General features: G+C 47.2%; 1 protein-coding gene across 6 annotated transcripts in view; it reads right to left on the minus strand.

The window, feature by feature from the left end:
- LOC146551794 (AT-rich interactive domain-containing protein 1B-like) overlaps positions 1 to 25,061 on the minus strand; it is a 158,782-nt gene that overhangs the window by 13,074 nt on the left and 120,647 nt on the right. For 3 of the 6 annotated variants that reach the window (XM_085258303.1, XM_085258302.1, XM_085258301.1), the window contains exons 7-13: positions 22,073 to 22,246; positions 13,005 to 13,326; positions 11,954 to 12,094; positions 5,409 to 5,533; positions 3,826 to 3,929; positions 1,809 to 2,003; positions 1,046 to 1,261 (exon numbers count right to left, since the gene is read on the minus strand). In XM_085258303.1, the coding sequence (XP_085114429.1) occupies positions 1,046 to 1,261; positions 1,809 to 2,003; positions 3,826 to 3,929; positions 5,409 to 5,533; positions 11,954 to 12,094; positions 13,005 to 13,326; positions 22,073 to 22,246 (1,277 nt within the window). The remainder of the gene's footprint in view (positions 1 to 1,045; positions 1,262 to 1,808; positions 2,004 to 3,825; positions 3,930 to 5,408; positions 5,534 to 11,953; positions 12,095 to 13,004; positions 13,327 to 22,072; positions 22,247 to 25,061) is intronic. The other 3 variants (XM_085258306.1, XM_085258305.1, XM_085258304.1) reach the window with 1 other exon arrangement.

Here is a 25,061-nt window from a genome sequence, read left to right on the forward strand (position 1 = left end):
GAGAACAACACGATGTTAGGAAGCGAAATGATTGGCACAGATCGTAACAACTGAGATAATTTCTCGGCGCCATCCTGGTAGTATCAGCTGCACACTTATAATTTCGCCTGGAGAATGGGCGATCACATCCTGCTAATCTAATCAGAATAATCAACCCCGCGGCTCAGCGCTCCGTGTTTGCAGGAGTCGCAGGTCACTTGCAGATAATTTTCACGTTGTACGTTTTAATGTAAAAGCGAAAAAATGCACTGTGTTACACAAGAGAAGAGTATGTGGGCCTGACCTGAACACACAGCCTGTTTTTCACGGTGTAGAAAGATTTGCTCGACTAAGGACCTGATTTTAGCTGAGAATTAAACAAACTGAAAGTCAGCAGTAGAAACTGAGGAATGCAAAGGTGATGGGTTAAGGTCAAAAGGGCAAAAATATTACTGGTTTACTAAAGTGGTGAACCTGCTAAAACTATGAAAAGCTGATTCTAGCTGACAGGAAAACACATCTGAAGACTGTCTGACAGGTTTTAGGTGTAAAACAACTACAGATTTGCACTTAGACGGCATCTTTGTACACATAAAGAAAAAAAAACATGTTAAATTTTATGTTTCTCCAAAGCAACGAAACATTTTTCCTAATTTTGTGTTGTTGAACGTCTGCAGAGAATCTGCCTCTCAGGTCCATCAAAGAGCAGAAAACGCCGGCCGCTGTGTAACACGAGTATCCGTCAGGTGTCCGTATACTTTTGCTTCCTGTTTTCCGTCCTTCTGCCCAACCTGACCTTGCCGGTATATTAATTTCACATTTTTATCACATGAGGAATGACATGCTTGGAGCTGGTTTCAGGACGTAGGCAGCTTTCTCTGAGGTTAATTTGATGTATCTCATTCTCCTGAGAACATTTCTCAACATTTACAAGCTCGCCATATGCCGTGGAGATTTATGAAGAATACTAAGCAGCCAAAGAGCGAGCGGAGCGAAATGATTTGGCTGTGTGAGAATACGAGCTCCTCCACATTCAAGTCTGTGTCTAACGCTTCCTGCGCCTTACCATGGCGAGGCCTCCTATTTCCCGAACAGCCATGTAGAGCTTCCACAGGTCCAGCGGCTTCTTGCCCACAGTGGGAAGCTGACTAACAGGTGTGCCCCGCTCCTCCATGAAGTTCAGGTATCGCTCCACCCAGCCTCGCCTCTCCGGCTCTCCACCGAGCTCGTACAGCCGTGCGATTCGGTCGCCGCTGAAGGGAGAGGCGTTAGGGTTGGCTTTCTGGAGATGCACATAAGCAGAGGAGAAAAGTACCTGATTAAACTCTGAATCTGAATATGTGACATTTTATTTGAATACAAGATGTATAAAAGCACTACGTCAGGTAGTTTTTCTGCCTTCTCATGCAGATGCATAATGTAAATAAAGACGTGCTAATTAGGAAAACTCCGTGTCCGTGTATGTTATATGTGATATACAGTACATGCTCTGTTCTACAGGATAGTGTTCTTTTCCACAGTAAGCCACTCTTCCCACGGGCATCATTAAAAATTCATTCCTTATTTACACATTCTGAGTCGGCTGCTGGTTGAATGACCAAGTAAAAATAAATACTTGTCGAAAGCATTTGGTTTAGCGTGTGCAGCCGGAGCCTTTACAGACTTCCTGCACAGAGCATTCAAGTTCAAACCGGTGGAGTTAATTGCACCAAACTTTAATCCTGCTTCAGGAGGTTGCCCGTGCTCTAACAAGCAGGTTTCCAGTGACTACACGGAAACACGCTTTTAGTGCATAAATGCATCCATGCAGGATGGTGTCTGGTTCTTACGGGGCTGGAGGGAGTCTTGAGAGGCCAGGGGGGGCTGCTGATGCTGTCGCTGTCATCTCCGTGGTAGGAGGAGAGGCTGGCGGGGCTGGGTGAGAGGGGCGAGGGCACGGGTAGGGCGCCGCCCGGAGTGGGTGGCTGGGACACGCACTGCTGGGAGCCGCCGCTGCTGTTATTGTTGACGTAAACGTCCGGGAGCTGTTAAAGAGAGAGCAGCGGGATTACTGCTCAGCACTGCACAGAAACATCTGATTGGCTGAATGCAGGATAACAGTCACTGTGGAAGGCAACAAAAGAAGGCAATTCAAAACCATCAGCTATCGCCTGACGATGCTTTAGCTTTGTATTATAACTGATCCTCATTCCTCAGTGGACCGTGCACACTGACAGAACAGAGGCCTCAGAGGTCAGATGATAGCCGCTGGGTTTCTGGACTGTGGATACAAAAACTACTCAAGGATATTTATGAAATAGGAGATCATTAGTACAGAGGTGCACTGATTAAAGGGAAGACCTTTACAACATCAGAGAATTTGATTTTGAGTGTTTTCCTGACTTTATGAGTGTCGCTACTCGGACAAAAGCATTGGGTCAGACCTCCCCATCTTTGAATTCAGCTGTTTGCAGACATCAATCAAGCACAGAGCCATTCAGCCTTTACAAACATCTGTGAAAGAACAGGTCGATCTCACCGGATGAATCAGAGCGTGGTGCTGTAACAGGATACCACAGATGCAACCAGTCTGCATCCCCCCGAGTTTGTTTCATATCCTGAAGCCAGATCGGCCAAACTGATCCTGACGAATAACGAAATATCAGCGCTAGTCTGTGACAGCACCAAGCGCGCTGTTTAAAGACACCCCGAGCTTCCAGCGGCATTAGGGATTGGTTGTTTTTAATGAAAAATATTATAGGAATTTCCAAGAATAGTTCCTCTGGAATTCCAAAAACAGGACTGAGGTTACAGCAGGCCCACAGAAACGGAAATATTTCACAAAAACGAGCTGAAAGGAATTCTTCTCATTCCGAGAGCCGAGCTGCAATCAAACAGTTTACACGGGGCCAGCCTGCAAAACCTCACACACCCAAGCTGGACCTCTTCTGCTTTACTGAAACCATAAGTCTGTGCAGTGTGTGGCAGAGGAACAGCAAGGCTTCATGCATGTGTAAGACGTCTGTATGTAAAAGACTCTATAATGAATTTAACATGCATTTAGTCTCCCCAGTTTAAATGTGTGTCTGTGTGTGTGAGAGGGAGAGTGTGTAAAAGAGGGAACAACAGCTTGACAAGTGCTTCTGGACTGTGTGCAGAACGCTCATGTCAGCAAAACCTTATCGTTCTCCCTCCTCTTCCCTCTCTTGGCAGACAGATCATCTCTTTCGGGAGCACCGGGGGTCTTTCTGGCTGCTCTGACTGCCTTAAATAATTCAGAAGACCTACTACCATAATCAGCAAAAGAAAAGACAGATTTTTGAGGGAAAAGATGTGTAGTGGATGTGATGGAGGCAGTGTGTGTTGTTGTTGTTAAGGAAAAACAAGAGGAGGGGGTAGAAAAGAGCAAAGAGCAGAGTTCTGCTGTTGCTGAGCCGCTATTGTCGGGCAAAATGAGAAGTCAGCAGTGTGTGTGTGACACAGACGGAGAAGGCTAGTTAGAGTGCGTGTTTTCCATCTTTGCGTGCATGTTGTGTGTGTCGGCGCTGTGTTTGCTTGCGTGTATGTACATGTGTGTGCTGCAGATGCCAAGCCCCCTCTGTCTGTGCAGCTTTGGCTGCCAAAACATCAGCAAGAAGAGAGTGCTGAGGGCAAAAACAAAGCGAGGAAAACATTAGGAATGGTAAATGTTAAACAAATCATTAAATATGGTGAGAAAACAACAGCGAGACGGCCCTCTGCGCTGAGGCAGCATCCGCTGATCGGGACTGGTCTGCTTCGTTAGCGGAGGAAGATTAGAAAGAACATTTACAAACGAAAGAGAGGGGAGAGGAAGTGGGAGAATGGGGAAGACTGTCAAGGAGTTACCTTTGGTTTGTGGGGCTCGTTGGCGGGGCCGCCGTCATCTTTCACCTCCGTTTTCGGTTTGGCATCTGGGCTCATTATCCCGTCTCCTGACATTCCCGTGGATCCTTCAACAGCAACGAGCAAACGCTGACTCGAAGCAGTTGCACCAAACTTCTCACAAACATAAAATATGCTCTGAATTTGCACATTTTTTTAAAAGTTTTTCCACGACGGAGCAGAATAAAGAGTAAAGAGAGATTTCAGGCATGTTTGTGTATTCTGCTACATTCAATTGGGTTTAACTCCTTAAATGAATGGTGCCTTCACCGTGTGGACTGAAAGCTGCTGCACAATGGTCTGTATAATGTCACAGGCACAGTCAGACAATGGAAAATGCTTTAATGTCTTTCGGCTGCTGAGCTTCTTTGCTTTTGTGCTCTCAAGGCCTCCCTAAAGCCTGTCCGCCCATTTATCCTGAATGGAAGACAGCCGTATAAAAAGACTGTTTCTTAAGGAAGACGTAGAGAGAGAATAAGATAAGAATCCACTAAAAGCAAGCCGGTGTCAACTTGGAAGAAGTTATTCATGTTCTCACATATTCAAAGTGCGGAGAGAATGTAAAGGTTAGTGTTGACGAGATGTTGGCTGACAAGACGTGTTTCTGTTTTCTAAGATGTTTGTGTGCCTTCATTAGGTTTATAAGTGAAGAAGAGTTGAGATCCTTAAGACTTCTTTTCAAAGTGCGAGCTGCATATTTCTTATTAGCAGAAAGGAGAGGTCCTTGGGTGCAAGGCTCCCCTCTGTATTTCCTCCGGTGTACGCTGTGCCGCGGCGGGCAAACCGAAGGCTTTTTACGTGCCCAGGGGCAAACCAGATGAGCTTTGAGGAACCTTGGCGCTCTAATTTGTCATGCGTTCTGATGTATGGCTTTAAATAAGAGCTTCATTTTGGAAAATCTCTGATGTGTGTTTAGCAGCAATGCAGCCGGGCAGGAAAGAAAAACCGAGGCACCGCGTTACGCTCTCCTCGCCGAAGGGCCAGCTCTTCAGAAGAGCGTCATAACGAAACTCTTTAGTCTTTGACTCTGTCATGTGACCTACGCTGTGTCTCTGAGTAGGTGCACTGATAGAAACGTCACTTCGATGCTGCCGTAAAGGTTCGACATTATTGTATCAACATGTTTTCTGCTGATTCAAGACGAGCCAGATTAGATCAGCTGTAACTTCATCTAAGTATCAACTTAATTTAAGCTAAAGTAAAGCTAGGAGGGAAGAAGGAGCGATCCCAACCCTTGGATATGTGTTGAAGGCGGCCTGTAGGCGGGGGTACACGTGTGGATACAAAAGGCTCATTTTACATGTTTTGGGCCAAAACAGCAAAGCACAGAAGCCCGGGAAGCGTTACGAGAGCCATGTGGGGATTTCAAGGTTTCATGCTGCAGAAACACAACTGCATGCAAATAGTGCAAAGATTTAAAACTGCAGCTCAGCTGCGTTCTGTCCTGAAGAAGACGTTGAAGAGAATGTCCTGCAGGGGATGGCAATGTTTGTGGGCCTGTGTTTACGAGCTTTTACCTCTACAGCACGCTGGCATTAGTGAAATACCTGAAGGAGGCATGTTGTAGCCCGGACCTTGTGCGTTGCCTGTGGCTGCGGCGTTGCTGCCCGCCACCTGACTGTAGGGGACAGCGCTGGCTTGGCTCATGCCCGGGCCTTGATAGTTGCTCTGCCTACAATAGAAAGAAAAAAACGACATTGGGAGATTTAGTCGGGATGACTCCAGCTGGATTCACGATGTGGAGAAATAAGCGAGTAACAGTGAAAGCTGCAGAGGAACAGAAGTCACATAATCATACAGGGATGATATTTGGCAGCCTGTCACTGCTGCGCTGCTTTATTGTTGCAGTGAAAACTGAGCTGCATGTATATCTGAGAGTCACGATAAAAAGCAAAGAGCGCAACAGATCCCTGATCAAACACACAGCTCTTCCAAAAGATTGAAGATGAGCACCGAACATCAGAAAAGGAAAAGCTCTCCTATCCTCCGTCTCCTCCACAGCCTCCCTCCCTCTCTCTCTTCCTTCCTCTCCATCACACAAGTCATAATTTAACTAATTAAGGTGTGCTTTTGGAGAGGATCATGTTATTTGTTGCCATAGTGACAGCAAAAATCAATGCCGCTCAGCCTCCCCCGTCTCTCTCGGGCGCTCATCACATGGTGTCGCGAGTGACATCAGAGGGGCTTATCTGCAACCTGCTGAACACCAGCCATCCATGTGCGTTTGATTGAAGGCGGCGTCTATCATTGCATGCCAGGCCGGTGACACAGAGGCTGAAAGGGAACACCGTGTTTGGAACAATCTCCTGCTGACTCGAGATTATCTCCCGGACAACTGTATGAAGAGGGAGAAAAGGGACGTGAGGTGAGGAGAGGCCTCAAACACGGGAGGAAGAGTTGCGGGAGGAAGAGAGGTGAGCAGAGGAGGAAAGGAAGGAAGGAAGCCACACGTAAAAGGCCGGAAAACGTAAAGAAGGAAAAATGTTTGTGCGGATTTCTGTCACTCAATCCCCCTTAACTGGCATCGTTCTCTCTTCCACACAGACACATAATGTAATACCTCGTGTTGGAACCGATACACATTGCCTGAGAGGAGGGATTGGCTTGGTAAACCTCCCCATAATCTCATCTCACAGATGTAATTAGTCATAGAGCACGGCTGATGATACATATGTAATCCCTCTATGGGGGCTGAGGTGCACAGGGGAGCTCCGTGGCAAAGAAACAAGCACACCAAATCCACGCTTATCTGGCCCCATTTCCCTATAATGGGGTGGGGGCATAGACTCCTTCGTTCGCTGCCTACGTGTTCCCTAAAAAGCTCCGCGTGAGTCGAGTCACAGAAATAAATGTACCTTTTGATCGCTGCACCTTCTCAAGCAAGCAAAAATGTATTCTGCATGCAAACTCCCACAAAGCAGAGCAGGCGACGAGAAATGAGTTTAAACGCGCCAAAAGCCTCCGAAGCTCATTTATCCGCATACTGTAAAAACGCCCCTCACCAGAACTTAAGCTATCTCGTGTGAACGGTGAAAAATCCAAATCAACTACAACAACAACAACAGTGGTTGGTGGTTTTCGACTGTGGCGCTCTCCCATTATGACTAATTCATGTCATAAAAAAGCCCATTAGAAAGCACTTGATGGAGGCACCGTACAGCGTTTAATCACACTTAATATATGCATGTGCCGCCATCGGGGGTTGGGGGGTGGGGGCAAGCACGGCGCATTCATCTTGCTCTTGGGCACCTTTGTGCCGGGTGAAAAAAAAGCATCCTGTTGCCGCAGAGAGAGCGAGAGGGGGAAGAAAGGAGGGATGGAGAGGAAGGAGAGAAGAAAGGAGGCAGGAGGAAATTAGGGAAGAAGAAGCCAGAGTGTGTGTGTGTGTGTGTGTGTGTGTGTGTGTGTGTCCCCGGTGGACCGATGGGGGGCGTATTTTCAGCTCAGGGCCCCAGAGCTGGAGGTAATCGCTGTTCCATGAGACTAAACTGAGGGAACGCACACACGGAAACATCCATCCTAGCACCATCAGTCCACTGCACTCGCAGTTTGTTGTCGAGGAGTGGCCTGAGGAAAAAAGTAGTGAAACAGTGAAGGGAAAGTATGAGTTTACTCGACGAGTGCTGGCTAAGTTGGAGCGTTCTCGTGCTAAAAGGGAAACACATGAAAATGCAGATTTTTCACTCAAGCTTTTGTTTGGGTCTCCAGATTTTAAAAAGAATGACTCCTGTCACTTTAAGAGCAGCAAGAATCCTATCTGGTTAAGTCTGACGTCACTAGCCGTGTCTGGGCCTAAACTCTGCTGCAGGTCCATATATCAAACGATCACTATGGCATTACTGAGAGTTGAAAAACTGTCTAAAGTCTTTCATCTTTAATAAAATGATCAGCGTTCTGCTCTACCAGGTGTAACAATTGAGTTTAACATCCAGGCATCCATGAAAACGGAATTTATGACATTTAACGGAGTTAGAAGTTAGCAGGGAGTTAGCTCGCTAGCTTCTATCTAAATACAATATAGCATGTCCTGACTGCGGGGTTTGGGAAACAAATTCAAACGTACAGCTCTGCTATCACTTCCAGCATAAATGAAGACAGAAAACTAAACAGCAGTGACGTTTGTATGGTTACTGAAGTTTGGCTAGCTGGTATATAATGATGTGCTACGTGACCGCTAGCGACACAGCTATGTTAGCATAATATAACTTTTTTTCCACTTGATAAAAGTTAACGTGAGTGTTCTCGGTGGTCAGGAACAAATGCAATCGCATGGCAGGATGCTGTAAAAGGACCAAACTTCAGCCAGGAGAACAACTGAGATAATCCATCCACAATACGAGGTTAGTCATTCATATACTGTTGCATGGGCTGGGCTGTAGTTACATCCTAAGGTTTTAAAAACTGAGCTTAAATAAATGATTAGCGGTAATAAAAGCCGAGGGAGGTCAACAGTGATCATTGACTGTTTTAGGAGCTTTTTGAGATCAAATAGAAGAAAATACAAAACATTAAACATGTTAACAACACAAAAGCCATATTAAACGCAGACTACTTTAGGCCCGGAAGTATCACTTAACGACTGGATTGATGCTCTACCATCACTGTCCTTCACTAACCCCCCGTTTATTCCCTAATTACACACACACACACACACACACACGCACACACACACACACACACACACAAACACACACACGCGCGCAGAGAGAGCTCTCGTCTATTCAGTCTACATGTGTGAAGGGCATCGGAGAAGGCCACTTTCACACCATGGGTGAGTGTGTGTGCCGAAGTGTGTTTGAGCGTGTCCTTGTGTTCGGGTGGGTGCCGTTGCCAAGGGGATGCCATGGTTACGAGGTGCCAGCCAACCAGCTGACGGTGTCTCTCTAGAAGTGGCGGCGCCTTTGTCCTTCATTTGCAGTGACAGGCCGCGCTGACGCCGTCTCGGCTCGGCTAACCGGACAAGACAGCGGCGGTGGCGGCCGGACTGCAGGACCGTGTGACGACTGAGCGGCCCTCTCCATCGATCCCTGAGCTCGCTGCGTGTGTGTGTGCAGGAGGAGGCGAAAGAAAGAGCCGGAGAGGCTGCTGGATGGAAGGATGGAGTGGATCGACTGGAGGCTATGAATTATATATGGACCCAATCTGTTGTCAGGGCAGCTTGGGCTCATTGCTCCTCCAAACTCCTGACTCAACTCCCCCTCTCTCTCACACACACACACACACACACACACACACATACACACACACACACACACACACACACACACTCACAGGGTAAACCAGAATAAACCCCCAACAAAAAATAAAAGGACAGCTTTTAACATATTAAATCCAGAAAAAAAGCTACTCTTCCCTTCTCCCGCCCCTCCTTCCCAAACATCAAACGGCTCAGGATGGATGGATGGAGGAGAAGCCATTTATTTTACCCATCTAATGAAAGCAGAGCGCTCCGCAGCGCTGCCAAGACTGCGAGCGACAAAGCGCCACAGGCAGCATCCCCCGTTCTTGACATTCAAGCGCTGCTCTTATTTATTTAGCAAATTTACTTACTAAGGAGGTCAGAAATGAATTATTTGGCGAGGATTTGCCTGGGAGCACTCTCCTCTCTTCTCTTCTTCCCTCTTCCAACATTTTTCTCCCTTCAATTTCCTTTTTATTTACGGCTCCTTTTTTTTCCCGAGCTTTGCTCTTCTTCTGCTAAGTGCTTATTTTTCCGACAGTTCGCCGTTCCTATAGCTCCGGGAACTTTTTGTAGAGTGTCGCCAGCAGCGTTGGAAAGTCATTTGAAAACCCAATTCTGTCCTCAGAAGCTGCTGCCAAGAAAAGCTTATACCTTTTAATACTTTGTGTTTGCCTCTTTTCCAAAAACGAAAAATCCCTAACATCAATCTCTCCCCCCCCCCCAAAAAAAGTGTACTGGTGCATTTTTCCAAACACACTCCGACCTCACTCGCCTTATTTGAACGTAAACTTTTCACCTCAGCGTTCTCCATGAGACCCACTGAACTGCATCGTCACCAAACTTTATTATGAGGTTCAACAGGAACATCCCTCGACTCTGACTCAGACCCACAAAAGTGCAACATTTGTTTCTGATTCGTGGAAGGCTCGGGGGGGGGGGGGGGGGGGGGGAACGCTCCCTATTGTACACTTTGCAAAGATTTAAACGCAGCTCCAACCTGCAGCTGCACGCGGCCCTCTCTTCAAAATTCTGTTGGTTGGTGTAATGAAGCCAGAGTGCGTGAGCCAGCAGAGGACGAAGATGAGGCATGAGAGGCAGAAATGTGGAGGATTATTAGTGGAGATGTAGTGAAGGCATGTGTTAAAGGAAAAGAGGAAAGGAAGCAGAGACCAGTCAGTGATCTCACTGCTCGACTAGCCCCTGATTTGGAAGGTTGGAAGCGGGTGACTGTGGCAGTCCCGGTTAATGCATCAAAGAGCAAAACTAGACACGCGGTACGACTAACAACTTGTTTCTCAGACAGAGAAGAACCGGGTTTGACAATGTTTCACAATGTTGCACTGAGCTCTGGAGCGCAAACAGGGTGCTGGAGCCTTTAACTGCAGGTTTTTCGGAGGCCAATTTTCTCCTGTTCTCCCTCAGATGTTCTAAAGTGGGATCTGAGGAAGAAAAACATAACAAGGCTGTGCTGGAGACAGCGGAGAAGAAAAAGCAAATTGGGAGGAAGAAAGACTGAGCGAGATAAAACAGTCTGGGTAGGAGAACAGAGCTGCACGGAGACAAAGAGGGCGATACAGTTGGTAAAAAAGAGCGAAACAGGTGGGAGGAGAGGGAAGAGGAGCAGACGAAGAGGGATGAAAGGATCGGAATGATCGACAGCAGATGAGAACAACAGCGAAGGTGAGACAGGCGCCAGGCGCTCTGCAAAAATGTCCATCACGACAAAACATTCTGGCACATTTTAGTCTGAAATAAGTCAAAAACACACTTCTGCCAGCAGAGGAGACTAATTTACGTTTTTATCCGAACAACTCGGTATTCTAAATAAAGAAGGCGGCAGATTATTCACATTTGTGAACACCGATCTGCTTTGGAAACCAATAGTTTCATTTGTTGGCACATTTCTCTTTTTTAACACTAGCTAGTTCATAAAAGTCTTTTGTTGTTCTAAGCATCCGGCGTCTGCTCCATTATTTTCTCCAGCGCCGTGGAAGTGATGCTGCGGTTTAAATAAACGCTAACGACTGGCGAGCCGGCACACGTTTCAAAGAGCAGAATCAAAAGGAGACGGCTGTCACTGCACCGGACTCTTTGCTTCCAGTGTGATCTTTGCAGTGCAGCGAAAGAAGGAAAAACACACATTAACGATGGCTTAATGCTGGAGATGGAGATGAAACGGCAAACGAAGGAGCCCGCGGATACTCGCACAGCTGACAATAAATCAAAATAGGTTGAGACACAGATGAAGACGTGAACAGACTTTACAGGCAGATTTGTAAACACGCTGCGAGAGAGCGAGAGAGGCCCACCGCAGCCAGCGACACCTTGCTGCTGTCTGAGGGGAGACTGACAGGCCGTCTGATTGGTCCCAGCAGTGGGGATCATGTCGTGCCACTTCTTATTGACAACTCAGCCATCTCTTAACGGCTCGAGTAGCATTTGCATTGCTGCAAGTGAGTGAGTGTGTGTGTGTGTGTGTGTGTGTGTGTGTGTGGACAGCATTGGGCCTCCCGGATGCACGCAATTAATCACCCCCCTGTCAGACTCCTCCCCTCCCCTGCCTTTCCCCCCACGATGCTGTTACAGTGCACGCAGCCCCGAGTATCTCAGTGTGTGTGTGTGTGTGTGTGTGTGTGTGTGTGTGTGAGATACTGGGGCGCTCACTTGTTGTTGCCATTAGAGTGACTAAGAGAAGCCTGTGATGACTACAGTGATGATGATGATGAAGGTGATGATAGCAATTACAATGGTAATGATGATGACTCTTCTTGTTTTGCTGTCAGACGCAGCGCCGAGAAAAGCCACCATGGTCGTTTTAGCGCGGCTCGGTCACATGACACACCGACTTCCACACACAAACTGATTTTAAGGCACGCACACACACAAGTGTGGTGATGGACGTGGACCTACCTATGTTGATGCGAATGGATGCATGGAGGATGAGGTCGGGGTGGGGGTGAAGGCGGTGGACAGGTGGAGGAATGGTGGAGTGTGGGCCAGCGGGTGGAGGTGGGCTGCGTCTGGGCCGGGGGCCTCGCGCACAGAGGCGTCCTGCAGACCGCCGACAGAAAAGAGAAACCCACACGATGAACACTGGCAAACGCTAATCTGAGCGCCGCCGAGGCTGCTCCCATGATGCATTTGTTAGGAAAAGCGCACCCAGAATGGCGCGAATGCAGAAAGCCATCTTTCCTCTCAGAAGACTGCGATGTTTTCACAAGTTCCCCCGGCAGGGTTCAGCGAAAGTTTACTGCCCACACAATCCCACAACAACCCCTCTGCCTCCAACACTGCGAGCGCTCGTACAGTCAGAGCTCCCGCCCTGATGGAAAATAATACCCTGAACTCACACGCTGTTAGAGCTTCAAAGAGCTGTGCATGTGCGTTAAGGTGCTCGGTGTCACTGCGGTCTCTGGTGTTTTTACAGTCAGTTTGCATTTTTCTTCTCTTATGTTTCGACGGTGCTGCGTCGAGACCGCGCTGCCTGCTCTCGTGCCAATATATCTCTTTTTGCAAGGAAATGGCACTCGGTGCACAGAGCCAGATATCAAAATGTCAGGTACTTTATGAGATGTGTGAAAATAGGGACAGTTGCACAAGTGGCTCATAGAAGAGCGGAACCCCTGAGAACAACTCTTGCCTGCACGTCTGAAAAGAGTCTCAGAGAAAAAGAAAGTGTTTGGCTCAGAAAGCCTCTGCGGGGCTTTTCAGCACACAGACGACCGGCAGATCGATGCCTCTCGTTAGACGCTAACGCACGGCAGAGAAGCTCGACGGCCCAGAATTGTAGCGTACAGTAACCATACGGCACAATTCGCACTAAAATACATTTTTCACCATCAAGACCACTTACAGCTACAGCTGGGATATGTTAGCTCGCATGCACATTCACTAACTCACATGCAGCATATGCACAACTAATGTGCTGAGTTTGCAGCCGGAGCCCTTGCCGCGCTCTTACCTGTTGTGCACTGAGTTGGCAGATCCTGGCACGGCAGCCGCTGCTGCCTCCTGGATCTTGCGGTTAGAGCTACCCAAAGAAGGGGGACCCATCCCGGGCCCAGCTGGCTGGGGTACGCTGGGAGAAGTGGGACCGATGGCCGGGTACACCCTGTTCTGGCTGCCTGGGCCGTGGCCGCGTCCTCCGGGCATGGGCTGGCCGGGCCCCTGACCGTGCATGGGGCTGGTAGCGTTCATGCCCAGGCTGTTGGTTATGCCAGGGCCGGGGCCACTGTAGCCGGTGCTGGCTGTGCCGCTGTAGTTGGAGGGCCGTGGGTAGTTGCCTGGAAGAAGACGACATGTGAATCAGCCAACAAAAGCTCATTAAGATCACAGAAAATCAGAAGCTACACAGACGGTGTCCCTGAAACGTAAAACATGGCTCGCTGTCGTTTCAGACGTCCTCCTAAATTCCACGATTTAGCTATGAGAACGGCACAAAATAGCTTCAGTGACATTATTAACAGCAGTCTGTCTTCTGGTATGGTTCCTGCAAATTTCAGACATGCAGTAGTACAGCCACTGCTTAAGAAACCTGGCCTTGATCACACAGTTTTAGCGAACTATAGGCCTATTTCCAATCTGCCTTTAGTCTCCAAGGTTTTAGAGAAAATCGTTTTTAGTCAACTGAAAGATTTTCTAGATGAAAATGGAATCTTTGAGGTTTTTCAATCAGGTTTTAAAACCCTTCACAGCACAGAATCTGCATTATTAAGGGTTTTTAATGACATCCTTCTGGCATGTGATTCTGGTAACCATGTTGTTCTTGTCTTGCTTGACCTAACTGCTGCCTTTGAGACCGTAGACCACAATATTCAAATTTCTCGATTACATGATGTAGTGGGTATTGGTGGCACTGCACTTAATTGGTTTAGGTCTTATTTATCAGATAGAACTTTCTCTGTCAGCCTTCTCGGTTACGAATCGTCTTCTGTTCCTCTGTCATGCGGCGTCCCACAGGGCTCAATTTTAGGGCCACTGCTCTTTTCACTGTATCTACTGCCTCTGGGTTCTATCCTTAGAAGGCATGGGATCTCATTTCATTGTTATGCCGATGACTGCCAAATTTATTTGTCACTAAAACACAAGAATGGCATCTCCATAAAACCTCTCTTGACATGTCTAGATGACATTAAAGCTTGGTTGGCTCTAAACTTTTTAAATTTTAATGAAAAGAAAACAGAAGTGTTGGTGTTTGGATCCAGTGGTCCCTGTGAGTCCACCTCTGTTGATTTAGGATCCCTGGAAGTCTATTTTAAACTTGTTGTTACTGACCTTGGTTTTAAGTTGGACAGTGATTTTAAATTGGACAACCAAATCAGAGCAGTGAAGTCCTGTTTTTATCATTTAAGGCGACTGGCAAGAGTAAAATCTTTTCTTTCGAGGCAGCACCTTGAAACAGTGATCCATGCTTTTATTTCTTCCCGCCTGGACTACTGTAACTCACTTTATGTGGGGGTCAGTCAGTCGTTGCTCTCATGTCTGCAGCTGGTTCAAAATGCGGCTGCACGACTCCTAACAGGAACTCGAAAAAGAGAGCATATAACCCCCGTGCTAGCCTCTCTGCACTGGCTGCCTGTGTCTTTTAGAGTTCATTTTAAAATTCTTATGTTTGTTTTTAAATGCCTTCACAGTCTTGCCCCGCCTTACGTCTCTGAGCTTCTTCATCCCCACATACCCTGTCGGTCTCTCAGGTCAGCTGACCAGCTGCTCCTGGAGGTACCGAGATCCAGGAGGAAGCTCAGAGGGGGCGGGGCCTTCTCTATTGTGGCTCCAAAATTATGGAATAATTTGCCCTTGCATGTTAGAGAGGCCCCTTCACTGTCCACTTTTAAATCACATCTTAAAACCCACTTTTATTCCTTGGCTTTTAACCTCAGTGAGACTTAGTTTCTCTTTTAATTGAAGTAGTTATTTAATTAATGATTTCACTCTTTTTTTATTTGTTTTTTATTTATATCTCATGTAATTTTATTTTACAGTTCCAGTGTACAGCACTTTGTGTCAGCTGTGGTTGTTTTAAAGTGCTTTATAAATAAAGTTGATGATGATGATGATGATGATGACAAACTGGAGCTGCAGATGGGTCTTATCAATCACCTCATTTGAGACAAATGGGGTGTGCTTGTCAGCTGGTACTCATATACCTACCACAGTGACACATACAGCAATTTCATCCATCAAGAAAATAATGCCGCGACAGCCGCGGAGCGTAAAGAGCGGGATTACACCGTGATTCACGGCCGCCGCCAACCTGTGTATGCGAGGAGACCCTCTCTGAGGTGTGGCCCGGTGAGTTGTGTGGCCCTGGGAACAATTGGCGAGCTTAAGGCTGACTTTGTGAAACACTTGAGAGGAGCTCTAATCTGCAGTAAATGCTTTCTTGCTGCCCTGGAGTGCCACGCAGCCACGATGCCAGGAGCTTTCCTAAGGCACACTTAAACCCCTCCATTTTGGCTTTAAAAGCCTCGCTCGACTCCAGCCTCAATAACAGCTGAAAGACAACACGCGCATGCAGCAGACACAGCAGCAGGCACCTATACATGTGAGAGCCGTCCACACCCACGGCACGCAGCGCGCATAACAGCGTATTCCCTATTTGGGCACTGAGATTTTTCCACAGGGGACAAATCCCCCGCAAAATAGAAAAGTGGCATCTTCCATTGTGAAGGGGGCTATTTATTTTGATTTGATTAAGGGTGCTTTAGTTGGGCCTCACTGCGTAATCCCCTGAGAATATGTCTGGAAAAGGGGATCAAGTCTCTTTAAAACCTGAAGGCTTTTCTGTGCGCTCAAACGAGGGAAAGTTAGATGACAATGTTCCACGGGGGGGGGGAAGAGCGATACTGAATATGGTAATGGCTTCACAGTGTCCTCGAGCTGCTTCGGCAAAGACACTTTCCACACGACATAAGACCGTTTGTCCAACAGAGATGGAGGGAGCACGAGGGGGCGGAAAGAGAGGAAGACAGACAGACTGCGAGGGAGGGGGAAACGCTCCCACCCGCCAACCCCCGAGATAGGATTTATACTGAATCAAAATAAAAGTCTTTCCCATAAAAGTCAGCAACTCCGCCTGAATTTGTCCAGAAATTGTGATGAAATCTACTGTGGGAGATGGGAAAAGAAAAAGCGGATTATTTGTGGGGAGGCTCTGGTGAGTCGGTGAGCTGAGTACAGCTGACACCTGTCAAGGGTTTTGGGGCTATAATAGGGAAGCGTTCAGGAAGAAAGGATGCCTGCTAACGAACACAGGAGGATATGTATGGTGCGCTCTGTGTGTGTGTGTGCGTGCGTGCATCTGCTTGATTGTGTGAATGCATGTGTAATACTTTGGAGACCTTGCAAGCACTGAAACACGCATTTCCACGTTTCTTCCACTCATAATGAAGCGGAGACGCTGTGGAAAATCCTGGGAGCGGTGCCCTGCAGCCCGACTGCTCAGCTGGATGAACAAGGCCCCGGTCAGCAACCTCTCTCACCCTCTCTGGACGGCTGATGGGACCCACGTCATGGCCGCCCGCCATCTATTCCAGGGGTTCGTTTATAGCATCTGGACTCTGAATTCTTCTGCCTGAAGTCCTAAAAACGAGGAAGCGTCTGGAATTTTCCATCTCAGCGTGTTCACTCGCTGTCTTAGTATTTCTTCTTTTTGCGAGGTGCTAAGCTAAATCTGTTTTGAAAAACTGTGTCATTAAGTCGGCACGCCGCACTGAGGGAACTTATCAGTTTTGATGTACTACCATTCAAAGTGATGTGGGCTCAGTCGCCTCGGCTGACAGCAGAAAGACAGAGTAACTGCGGGATGGGGTTAATGTAAAGCTTTCCTATGAGAGCCTTGCTCTGTCCTGACAAGAATGATTCACTTCCTGAAGGATTGGTGCCGAGCCAGAATGCTTCTTCAAGGACAGATAGCACGCTAACCCACTTTTTAAAATGACTGAGAGCTCAACCTCAAAATCCTATAGTAGGTGTTTTCATAAGAGACATTCGGGCTTTCAATGACTTTGGAAGTGCTGTAAGATTACATTAAAAGGGGAAGATGGATTATTGCTGAGGTAAAATTTTGTCCAATTTAGAAAAAAGAGAAGCAATAATGACTCTGTGCTGATATATTTAAAACGCTTCAGGGGGAAAAGAGAAAAAAAGTACAACTTAATGTTAACTTCCAAATGCTTCCAGAAAAAAGCACATCCTGTCAGGAAATTCATATAAAAATGTGCATCTTTTCTGACTCTGGTTTTATGCACGAGAAACCAGGTTCAAAATGTGCAGGGCTAGCTTTCATTATGCACATGCATACGATGTTAGCATTAAAATGCATTCACAGACGTGGCTCTGCCTACTCTGACTGTTACTCCTGCTGCTCTGGAAACTAAAAGGAGGACAAGGAGGACGAGGAGGATGCCATTTCTTATTTGCACCTTCTCGTGTCCTTGTAGCTCAGTCTTGGTTTCTCGCCTGCTTCTCAGCACTTGTGCCTTTGGGGAGTCTTGGTGGTATTTATAGCGCGATAGAGGGGAGGAGAAGCGCTCGTGGTGCTTCGTTCACAATTACATGGAAATTCCCGGCACGGTCACGCATTTGTTGGACGCTATATCCTCCGCCGGGTTTAATCCCCGCAGTCCCGCGGGAGAGCTGGAGCGTGACCGAGCAGATTACCGTCGACTGCTTCCTCAGCAGGCCGGACCCGCCGACGCTAACGGCCGAGGCGGTCGCTCTGCCGTCTGCGGCGGAGCGAGGTGTGGTGGTGCACCCTCTGGACCTGTGAACTCCATCAGTGAGGAGTGGAATGCAGATTACATGGCTACATGCTTGAGCTGCCAAGGACGGGAGCGTGGGCAGGCTGTGCACATGTGGCTGAACACAAATACAAAAATTCAATAGCATTTTTCCTCTTTTCCTTTCTGTGAATGTGGTGGGAGTGAGCTGGGAGAGTGGGGCTTAGTCGGGGAGTGTGTCAAGTATAATCAAGCCGGTAATCATACTTTAGGAAGCAAGGATGTCTCTGTTTCCTCCTCGAATCGTTATGAAACTGCTTTACTTAATAAAATAACTGTAAGTCTGTTTAAAGCTGTTTAATCAGCTTTAGCACTTCCAATGTTTGACATCAGACGGGTCAATACAGACACAAAAAACAGATTCCTTCCTTGCTTCACACAGCTCACTGTTACACTGCAGCTTTCATGTACAGCTTGGTGGGATGGATATATATATTTCTTTTTTTTGCAGCATCCCCTCTTGCCTGAGGCCCCCACATCTTCTACCAGCCACCTCAGCACCTTCCCCGGCAGGGTTTCTGAGCCTGAGCCGGGCTGGGGTGCGCCTTGGGGCTGCTGAGCTCCACATACTGTCAATTTCCTCCAAAAACATCCACTCGCTCCCTTAGGCATTGGCTTGAGTCATGGCTTTTTTCTTTCTTCTTCTTCTTTTTTTTTTGGGCTGAATTACTCTGTGGCTCCGGCAAGGCACCAAGGCTTAAAAGTCCTGTCTGAAGCACGGTCATTACCAGTGGAGTGCTTAACCCCTGGAGGGGGGTATGTGGTGGAGGGAACTATGCGATGGGTGGGAGAGAAAGCAGAGCTGAGACAGTCTCTGAATCTTTTTCCTGTAATAGCATAATATCCTCCTCCCCCGTGTGTGTGTGTGTGTGCTGTTCTCAACATGCTGCTCTGCACCGTGTCCAAGTGCAGGTCTTGGAAACAGCTGCTGAGGACATGTGAGTCTCGAGGAGAGCCTGATATCAGCTGAGATCAGGTAAACTTGGGATATAGCGGCCTTTCAAAGCACCACGATAAACACGGAGCAGCTTAAATGTTTGGACCGCCTCACTGCAACAGCTCTAACACACAGTCACAAACAGCAAACCTCTGGTTAGTGTTATCTGATCAAAGATCGCTTGAAAAAGCAGAAAAATATGTAAGTACTATTTGCAGAGAGGCCGTGTCCTCCGGCAGACTCATGTATCACATTAACTGTGTGCAGGATGGAGCTTATGTAGCTGATTACACGAGTCCAGCTACAGTCGTTTACCCGCGGACAACAAAAGCAGTCTTGTAGCCTTTAAAGTTACAGACACCAGACTGTTTTATGTATTTTGCTGAGCTACAAACTGCTTTAGTGTGTGTGTGTGAGAAATGGCTGAAAGACAAAATGCTGTTACCCATTACACATGGAAACAACCTCTCCCAGCACAGACAGGCCAAGAGAAACAGCAGAGCAGAGTTCAGGAACTTGGAGCTAGTTTCTGTGTTGGCTAATTTGCTGGTTCGCTCGGGAGAGGGAAGGGAAGCAGATGGAGCTGTCATTAAGAACAATGACCAGCAGCTGTCTGGCCTGTTCGCTCTGCTAAGGACCGGGGCCCTGGCTATGTCCTGGACTCAATATGAAGCTTAAGACGAGTTTACATCAAAGTAAAAATAAGTAATATGAAACATTATGATGTGAAAGTGCACGTAAGTGGTAATCTGAACTCGGCTGTTTACCTGTAAAAATAACCACAGACGGCCACAAAAGGAGTAAATTAGGGGGAAGCTGAAGAATTACAGGACAAGGGTGAATTAAGGGTGTTGGCTTTGGCTCTCCAGCAAGTTTGCATAAAGAAAACACCAGGATACCTGCACGTTTGCTATATCTGCATGCATGAAGCACACATGTGCAGGTCTGAGCAGCTCCTTCTGATTTTGATGGAACATCTCTCCTGACGTCCAAGTGAGATTTCACGCTCATCTGCCTCCAGAGCTTCTCGCAGGCTAGACCGCCTCGCTGTTGCTCTCTGCTTACTTCATTTCTCTTTCTCCTCTCTGCTTACTGGGCTGTCAGCGCAGCCAAAGTCACATTAGGAGATAAGAGTGGGTGGAGAAGGAGGACCAAATACCAAACGCATTAGGGCTATTAATCAAGATTAACAAATGCGAGGGAGACGCCGCAAATTTGGAAAAACACACGCGCGGATGGGTGCATTTATCAAGGTGACACATTAAAACACACATTTACCAAAAAAATACCATAATGTTTGGTCTGGTGTGGCGCCAAAGGCAGAAAACGAACTACAACAGCAGATGTCGACGTTTGCCGGCTGGCTGGGAGTTTCATGTTGGAGAAACAAGCGAGCGCAGAACGTTTAATTACACAAAGCGATCCAAACTTCTTTTTTTTTCCAGTTTTCCTGGAATCTGAGACTCGTCATTTTTCCAAGTTTTTTTTCTCCTGAGAAAAATCTGAAAAAGCTTAGACTGATGGTCAGTGCAACTGGAACGCCACAAGGCTCGTCAGACAGGCCGAGAGAACGTGGCGGAAGATCTGATTACTGCTCAGAGGCCAAAGAAACAATAAATACTCAGGAAGAGATGGATGTGGATTTCCTGCACTGATCACTGCACATTTATGTGACCTCAGGACGACATATGTACACACACAGCACAAAAAGAGATAAGAAAGCCGGTCTCGTGATCTAATATGTTATCAGGATCTTGATCATTAGTAAAACTACAGTAATAGTAAGTCCTCTGCTTGACTAGGAAAAAACCGCAGATTGTAACTTTTTTTGCATTTGGTGACTGATGGCAACTAGTTCCCATCACCTACTGGTTGCCTGTAGGTTGCAAATTGATTGCACAGGTCACCTGGTAGGAGGCAACAATCGTGGTCCAACTGAGGCTGACTGCAGACTCTCAGACAGACACGCTGCACTCTGCAGAGTCCATCTGCAACTCGACTTTATGTATTCTTTTAACTCTTGAGATGTTTCTAGATGAATATTTCAGCTGTTAGCATTTGCCCTCTCATGTTTGCATGCTGTGCATTTTGCTCCAAAAAGCTTCTTCCTCTGGTTTTTGTGACTCATTCTTGCAGCAGTCTTGTTCTAAACTAAGATCTCCAGTAAACATGAATGAACTGGTTCATTTTATGCACAGCATGTGTCTCATTAGAAGACAGGCCGGCCCCCATCAGAACGAGGGAAGCCATCGTTGCGATCGGTTAAAGGAACACGTTCAGCTTCTCTCTATGGACATGATAACCTACTGCAGGTGTGACACTGGACTGTATGTATTTGAAAGAAATGAAGCTAAAACAGATTCATTATGTTCAATTCTTTTAAAAAACGACTCATTTTTCTTTAAGGCCGATATTTCTCCAGATCATGATTCAGTGGATGAAGCTCGTGACGTGTCAGTCTGGAGCTCATAATCTTATCACGAGGAGGGCCAAGAGGTGTGTCCAGGGTTCAAGTGTCTCATGAATATAGTCTGGCTTTGAATGCCCACGATGAGACCTGCCACACAGGATGATAGAGGACTGTAACAGCTGTGTGCGTCGAGATTGTAGGAAACAGCCAATGGAAATGTCTTTCAAAAGGACTCTTTTTGTATTCCTCATTAGCAGACTGTCTTTGACACCAGTGACACCGAAGTCAAGCCCGGTGTGACGGTGAGCGCGAGGCCAGCGGTAATCAAAAATGACAAATGTGACTCTCCAATCTGGGGCCAAACTCCTGCGTAACCCCTCTGAATGGATGATAGGCTGGACTCGCCCTCCCAGCGGACCAGTCAGGAAGCAGAGGCTGCTGCACAAATGTGATGTCCGTTAAAGTCAGCGTGGGGCCTGTTAATGCTTCTCGTGATTATAATTCAGCACGAAGCCTGACAGCAGTCGCAGTTTTCTCTGCTTTTTTAAACTATCGCCTGAAAGTTAGACTCTCGCGTTTGAGGCGTTCGTGCTCGCTCGACTTTTAACAGAGTTTCTGGTAAACTGACACGTGCTAAATATAGACTCGTGAATCAGCTCTTATGTCTTCGGCAGATTAGGAGCTCAGAGTAACGCGAAATTGCCAGTTTTAGAAAACATTAAACAATCATGATTTCAAGGCTTTTCCACAGCTGAGCCCGACATCCTGCTTTACAATTTCTCACCTTGTGAGAAAACTATGTGAGATCCTTGTTTCCTGTAATAATAAAGGACAAACAAATATTCCAAAATCTTCTGTTCATTTAAATGTTTTCAGACGATCACATTATAGCAGGCACCAACCTTGGTGTCCATACTGAGGTGCGTGTGGTCCGTAAGGGCCCGCGGGGCCACCCTGGGAGTACGGACCCACTCCAGAGTAGAGGGGGCCCCCTGGCGATGGGTGGGGGGACATGGGAGGTCCGGTCTGTGGAGAAGCAAACTGAGAGGCAGCCTGGTTCCTCTGCATGTTGAACCCTGAAACACAAAAACAGGCATGAAAGCAGCAGAACCAGCGGAGGATTTGTCTGAAGCGGTTGTGTAAGTCAACAAAGTGGGACATTTATTCAATTTCCTTGTGTAAAAAGAGCCGTGTTCTGATAACGACCCTAATCTTTTACCTCAGCGCTGGCTCCTGTTACTCGCAGATACACTTTGTGGAGTAATACGGCGCGGTCCAGGTGTTAGACGGCGCATAAAGAAAGCGGCAGGCTGACACAGGCTCGCTCGCTCAGAGAATTTTAGCACGGGCAGAAGCAGAGGGTCAAGTGTACGCATGTTCTGAAAGACGCACGCAGCCCAGTCTGTGCGCAGGGTTGAAAAAAGCCAACCGTTTGCTCGACTCTTCACAGAATAGCCGGCGATTTGACCGCAGCTACTATGTTTTTCTAAACCGTTTTGTCAATAGATGTGGCAGAGCCTCTCAGGCCCAAACTCGCCCGCACCATTCAAATTGACATTTGGAGAGATCCTCGCCTGGGCTTCGCTCTTTCAAGCTGCGCCGTTGGTTTTTAAACCCACAGAAAGGTCTCCCGATCCACCGCGAATGCGGAAAGGTCGCTGGGCGGCCATTCAGAGAAAAGAGAGGTTGCGTGGGTGTGGAAACGAGCGCGTGCGGTAGGGGGATTGCAGATTAGGGCGTAAATGGATCGGGCCCGCTCGACTGTAAACTGTGATAGCGATCCGCTTTGCTGAATGGGCGCCGACTCTTTAGCGAGTTTGGGGTTTAGGGAAAAACGATAGAGTTGGAAAAGTGCAAGTTGACACTTGTTTAATTCCTTGTTTCTGCTAAGAGAGCATGAGAAAATATGAGGAGAGGGAGATGGAAGTTTCACTGCATGATGGCTGTGTGCGCACACACACATGTGTTTGTGTTTCTCGGTGTGTGGGGGAGATAACAGAGAAAGAGAGCAATAAAAGAGTGTGTGTGTGTGTGTGTGTGTGCAGCGAAGAGATGAAGGCCAAGACAGAAAGAGAGGCAGTGAGAGAGAAAGTGTGTGTGGGAGGAAAGACAGTGTAACAGAGGGAAAGAGCGATCGGGGCCTGAAAGTGCTTAGGCTGCGAGTGCTGGGTTTAAGGAGCGAGGACATTATTGTAATGTTTTGCTTCCATTAGGGTAAGGGGATTCTGGGAGAGCAGGAGAAAAATACAGTGTGTAATACCGCACTTTAAATTGCCTGGAAAATGGATGGGGAGAGGAACATTGTGCAGACAGTGCTAAAAGCAAATAACACATTCAAGGATTTTTCTGTCTCTCTGCTTCGTTCGCTCTCCACACTCACACACAAACACACAACACGCACACAAACCTTTCTCTCTTTCGGGCAAAGTGAATGAAGCTCTCAGCCGGACAACAACAGGCGAGCGGCGGAGCACGCGAGAGAAAGCGGGGGGGAAAAGGGACATTCAGCGGATTTATGGAAATGAAGAGTGGAGAGAGGCTCTTAGGGAGGCAGCCACTTGAGCAAAGTGGGGCGTGCGTGTAGAGGAGGACGAGGGGGGGCGGTGGGAGGTTTAATCCTAGCTAGGGAAACAGCAAAAACAACAGCCAACCCTGTTAACCTCGCCGTGTTTTCCTGGACTGGGCTGGGGAGGGCGTGAGGTTTACAGGCATTAGAGAGCAGCACTAAATTTCCGATTTGATTTCATCATGTTGGGAAATAACCTTTTACAGTGCCGCTCCCGCTCTCTCCGTCTTCATCTATCCACTCCCTCTGTCTCTCTGTGATGTTAACTGCTCTTTGGTGGGTGATAGAGAGGGAGCATCGCAGTAATTCCATTAAGGTTGCATCCCACTCTTTCAGGGGTTTTTCAGTGTTGTGTGGATGCAGATTTTTTTTCACATGAGCAATTTTGCTGTTTTTAGTAATAGTTGAGAAGTGGCCATAATTGCTGGAAACAATTTTGCAGTTTGGCCAACACATGTGGCTTGTGGGTGAGCGTTCGTATTACGAGCCTTTGGCAGCGAGTCGGGGCCAAAGCTGAAGTGGCTCCATCGGCAGAGCGCACGCTCGGGTCTGAATGAAAGACTTATCTCAATGTTTACTGTGACATTTTTACACAACCGCAATTTTACCATAAGAGTGAAGTTAAAACATGATGCTGCGTGTGTGTAAACTACATGAAGTGCAGAATATTTTAAACATATACAAACAAGTGTTTGTTGTTTTATTTGCATATAATATTAAAAACCTGATAAACCAGCAGGGACTAGAAAGAGGAACATGAAGGTTTCCTCCCACATTATCTTCTCTTCACTGGCTCCCTGTCAAATCCAGATTTCTTCTTAAATAATCACGACATAAAGACCTCGGTGTTTCGTATCGTCACTCTCACACTGCAGGCTCACTTGTTGTTTCTGGAGTATTCAAGGCCACGCCCACACTAAGCGTTTTTGGTCAAGGAAAACTGAGCTCTTTGAAAACGCTCTCCAAAGCGGATACATTTGAAAACGCCGTTTTCTTGTTGCAGTGTGGACAGCGTAACCGCAGGCTTTTGGAATCGATGACACATTTTAGTCATGTGATGCAGACATGTGACCAATTAAACTAAGACAGCGGAGGGCGTTATACAGCAGCTGTTTGACAGCCCTATTAAAGACTAATATCAGTCTGTACATGCTCCACAGAGCTTTTCTTCAAATTCTTTAATTCTCACTCGCTTTTGCAACTTTGTACTTTTGTGTTACTCGCAGCAACAACTCCACCTCATTGTGAGTCCGTTTAAAAAACTCAGTGGAAAGTAAATAAGTGGCAGACAGAAATGAGGCAGGTCGAATCTGGAACGTAAGTGT

This window comes from Mchenga conophoros, linkage group LG19 (genome assembly GCF_057382185.1).
Source record: "Mchenga conophoros isolate Kocher_MC1m ecotype Shallow Benthic linkage group LG19, M_conophoros_male_GT1.1, whole genome shotgun sequence".
Lineage (NCBI taxonomy): Eukaryota > Metazoa > Chordata > Actinopteri > Cichliformes > Cichlidae > Mchenga > Mchenga conophoros.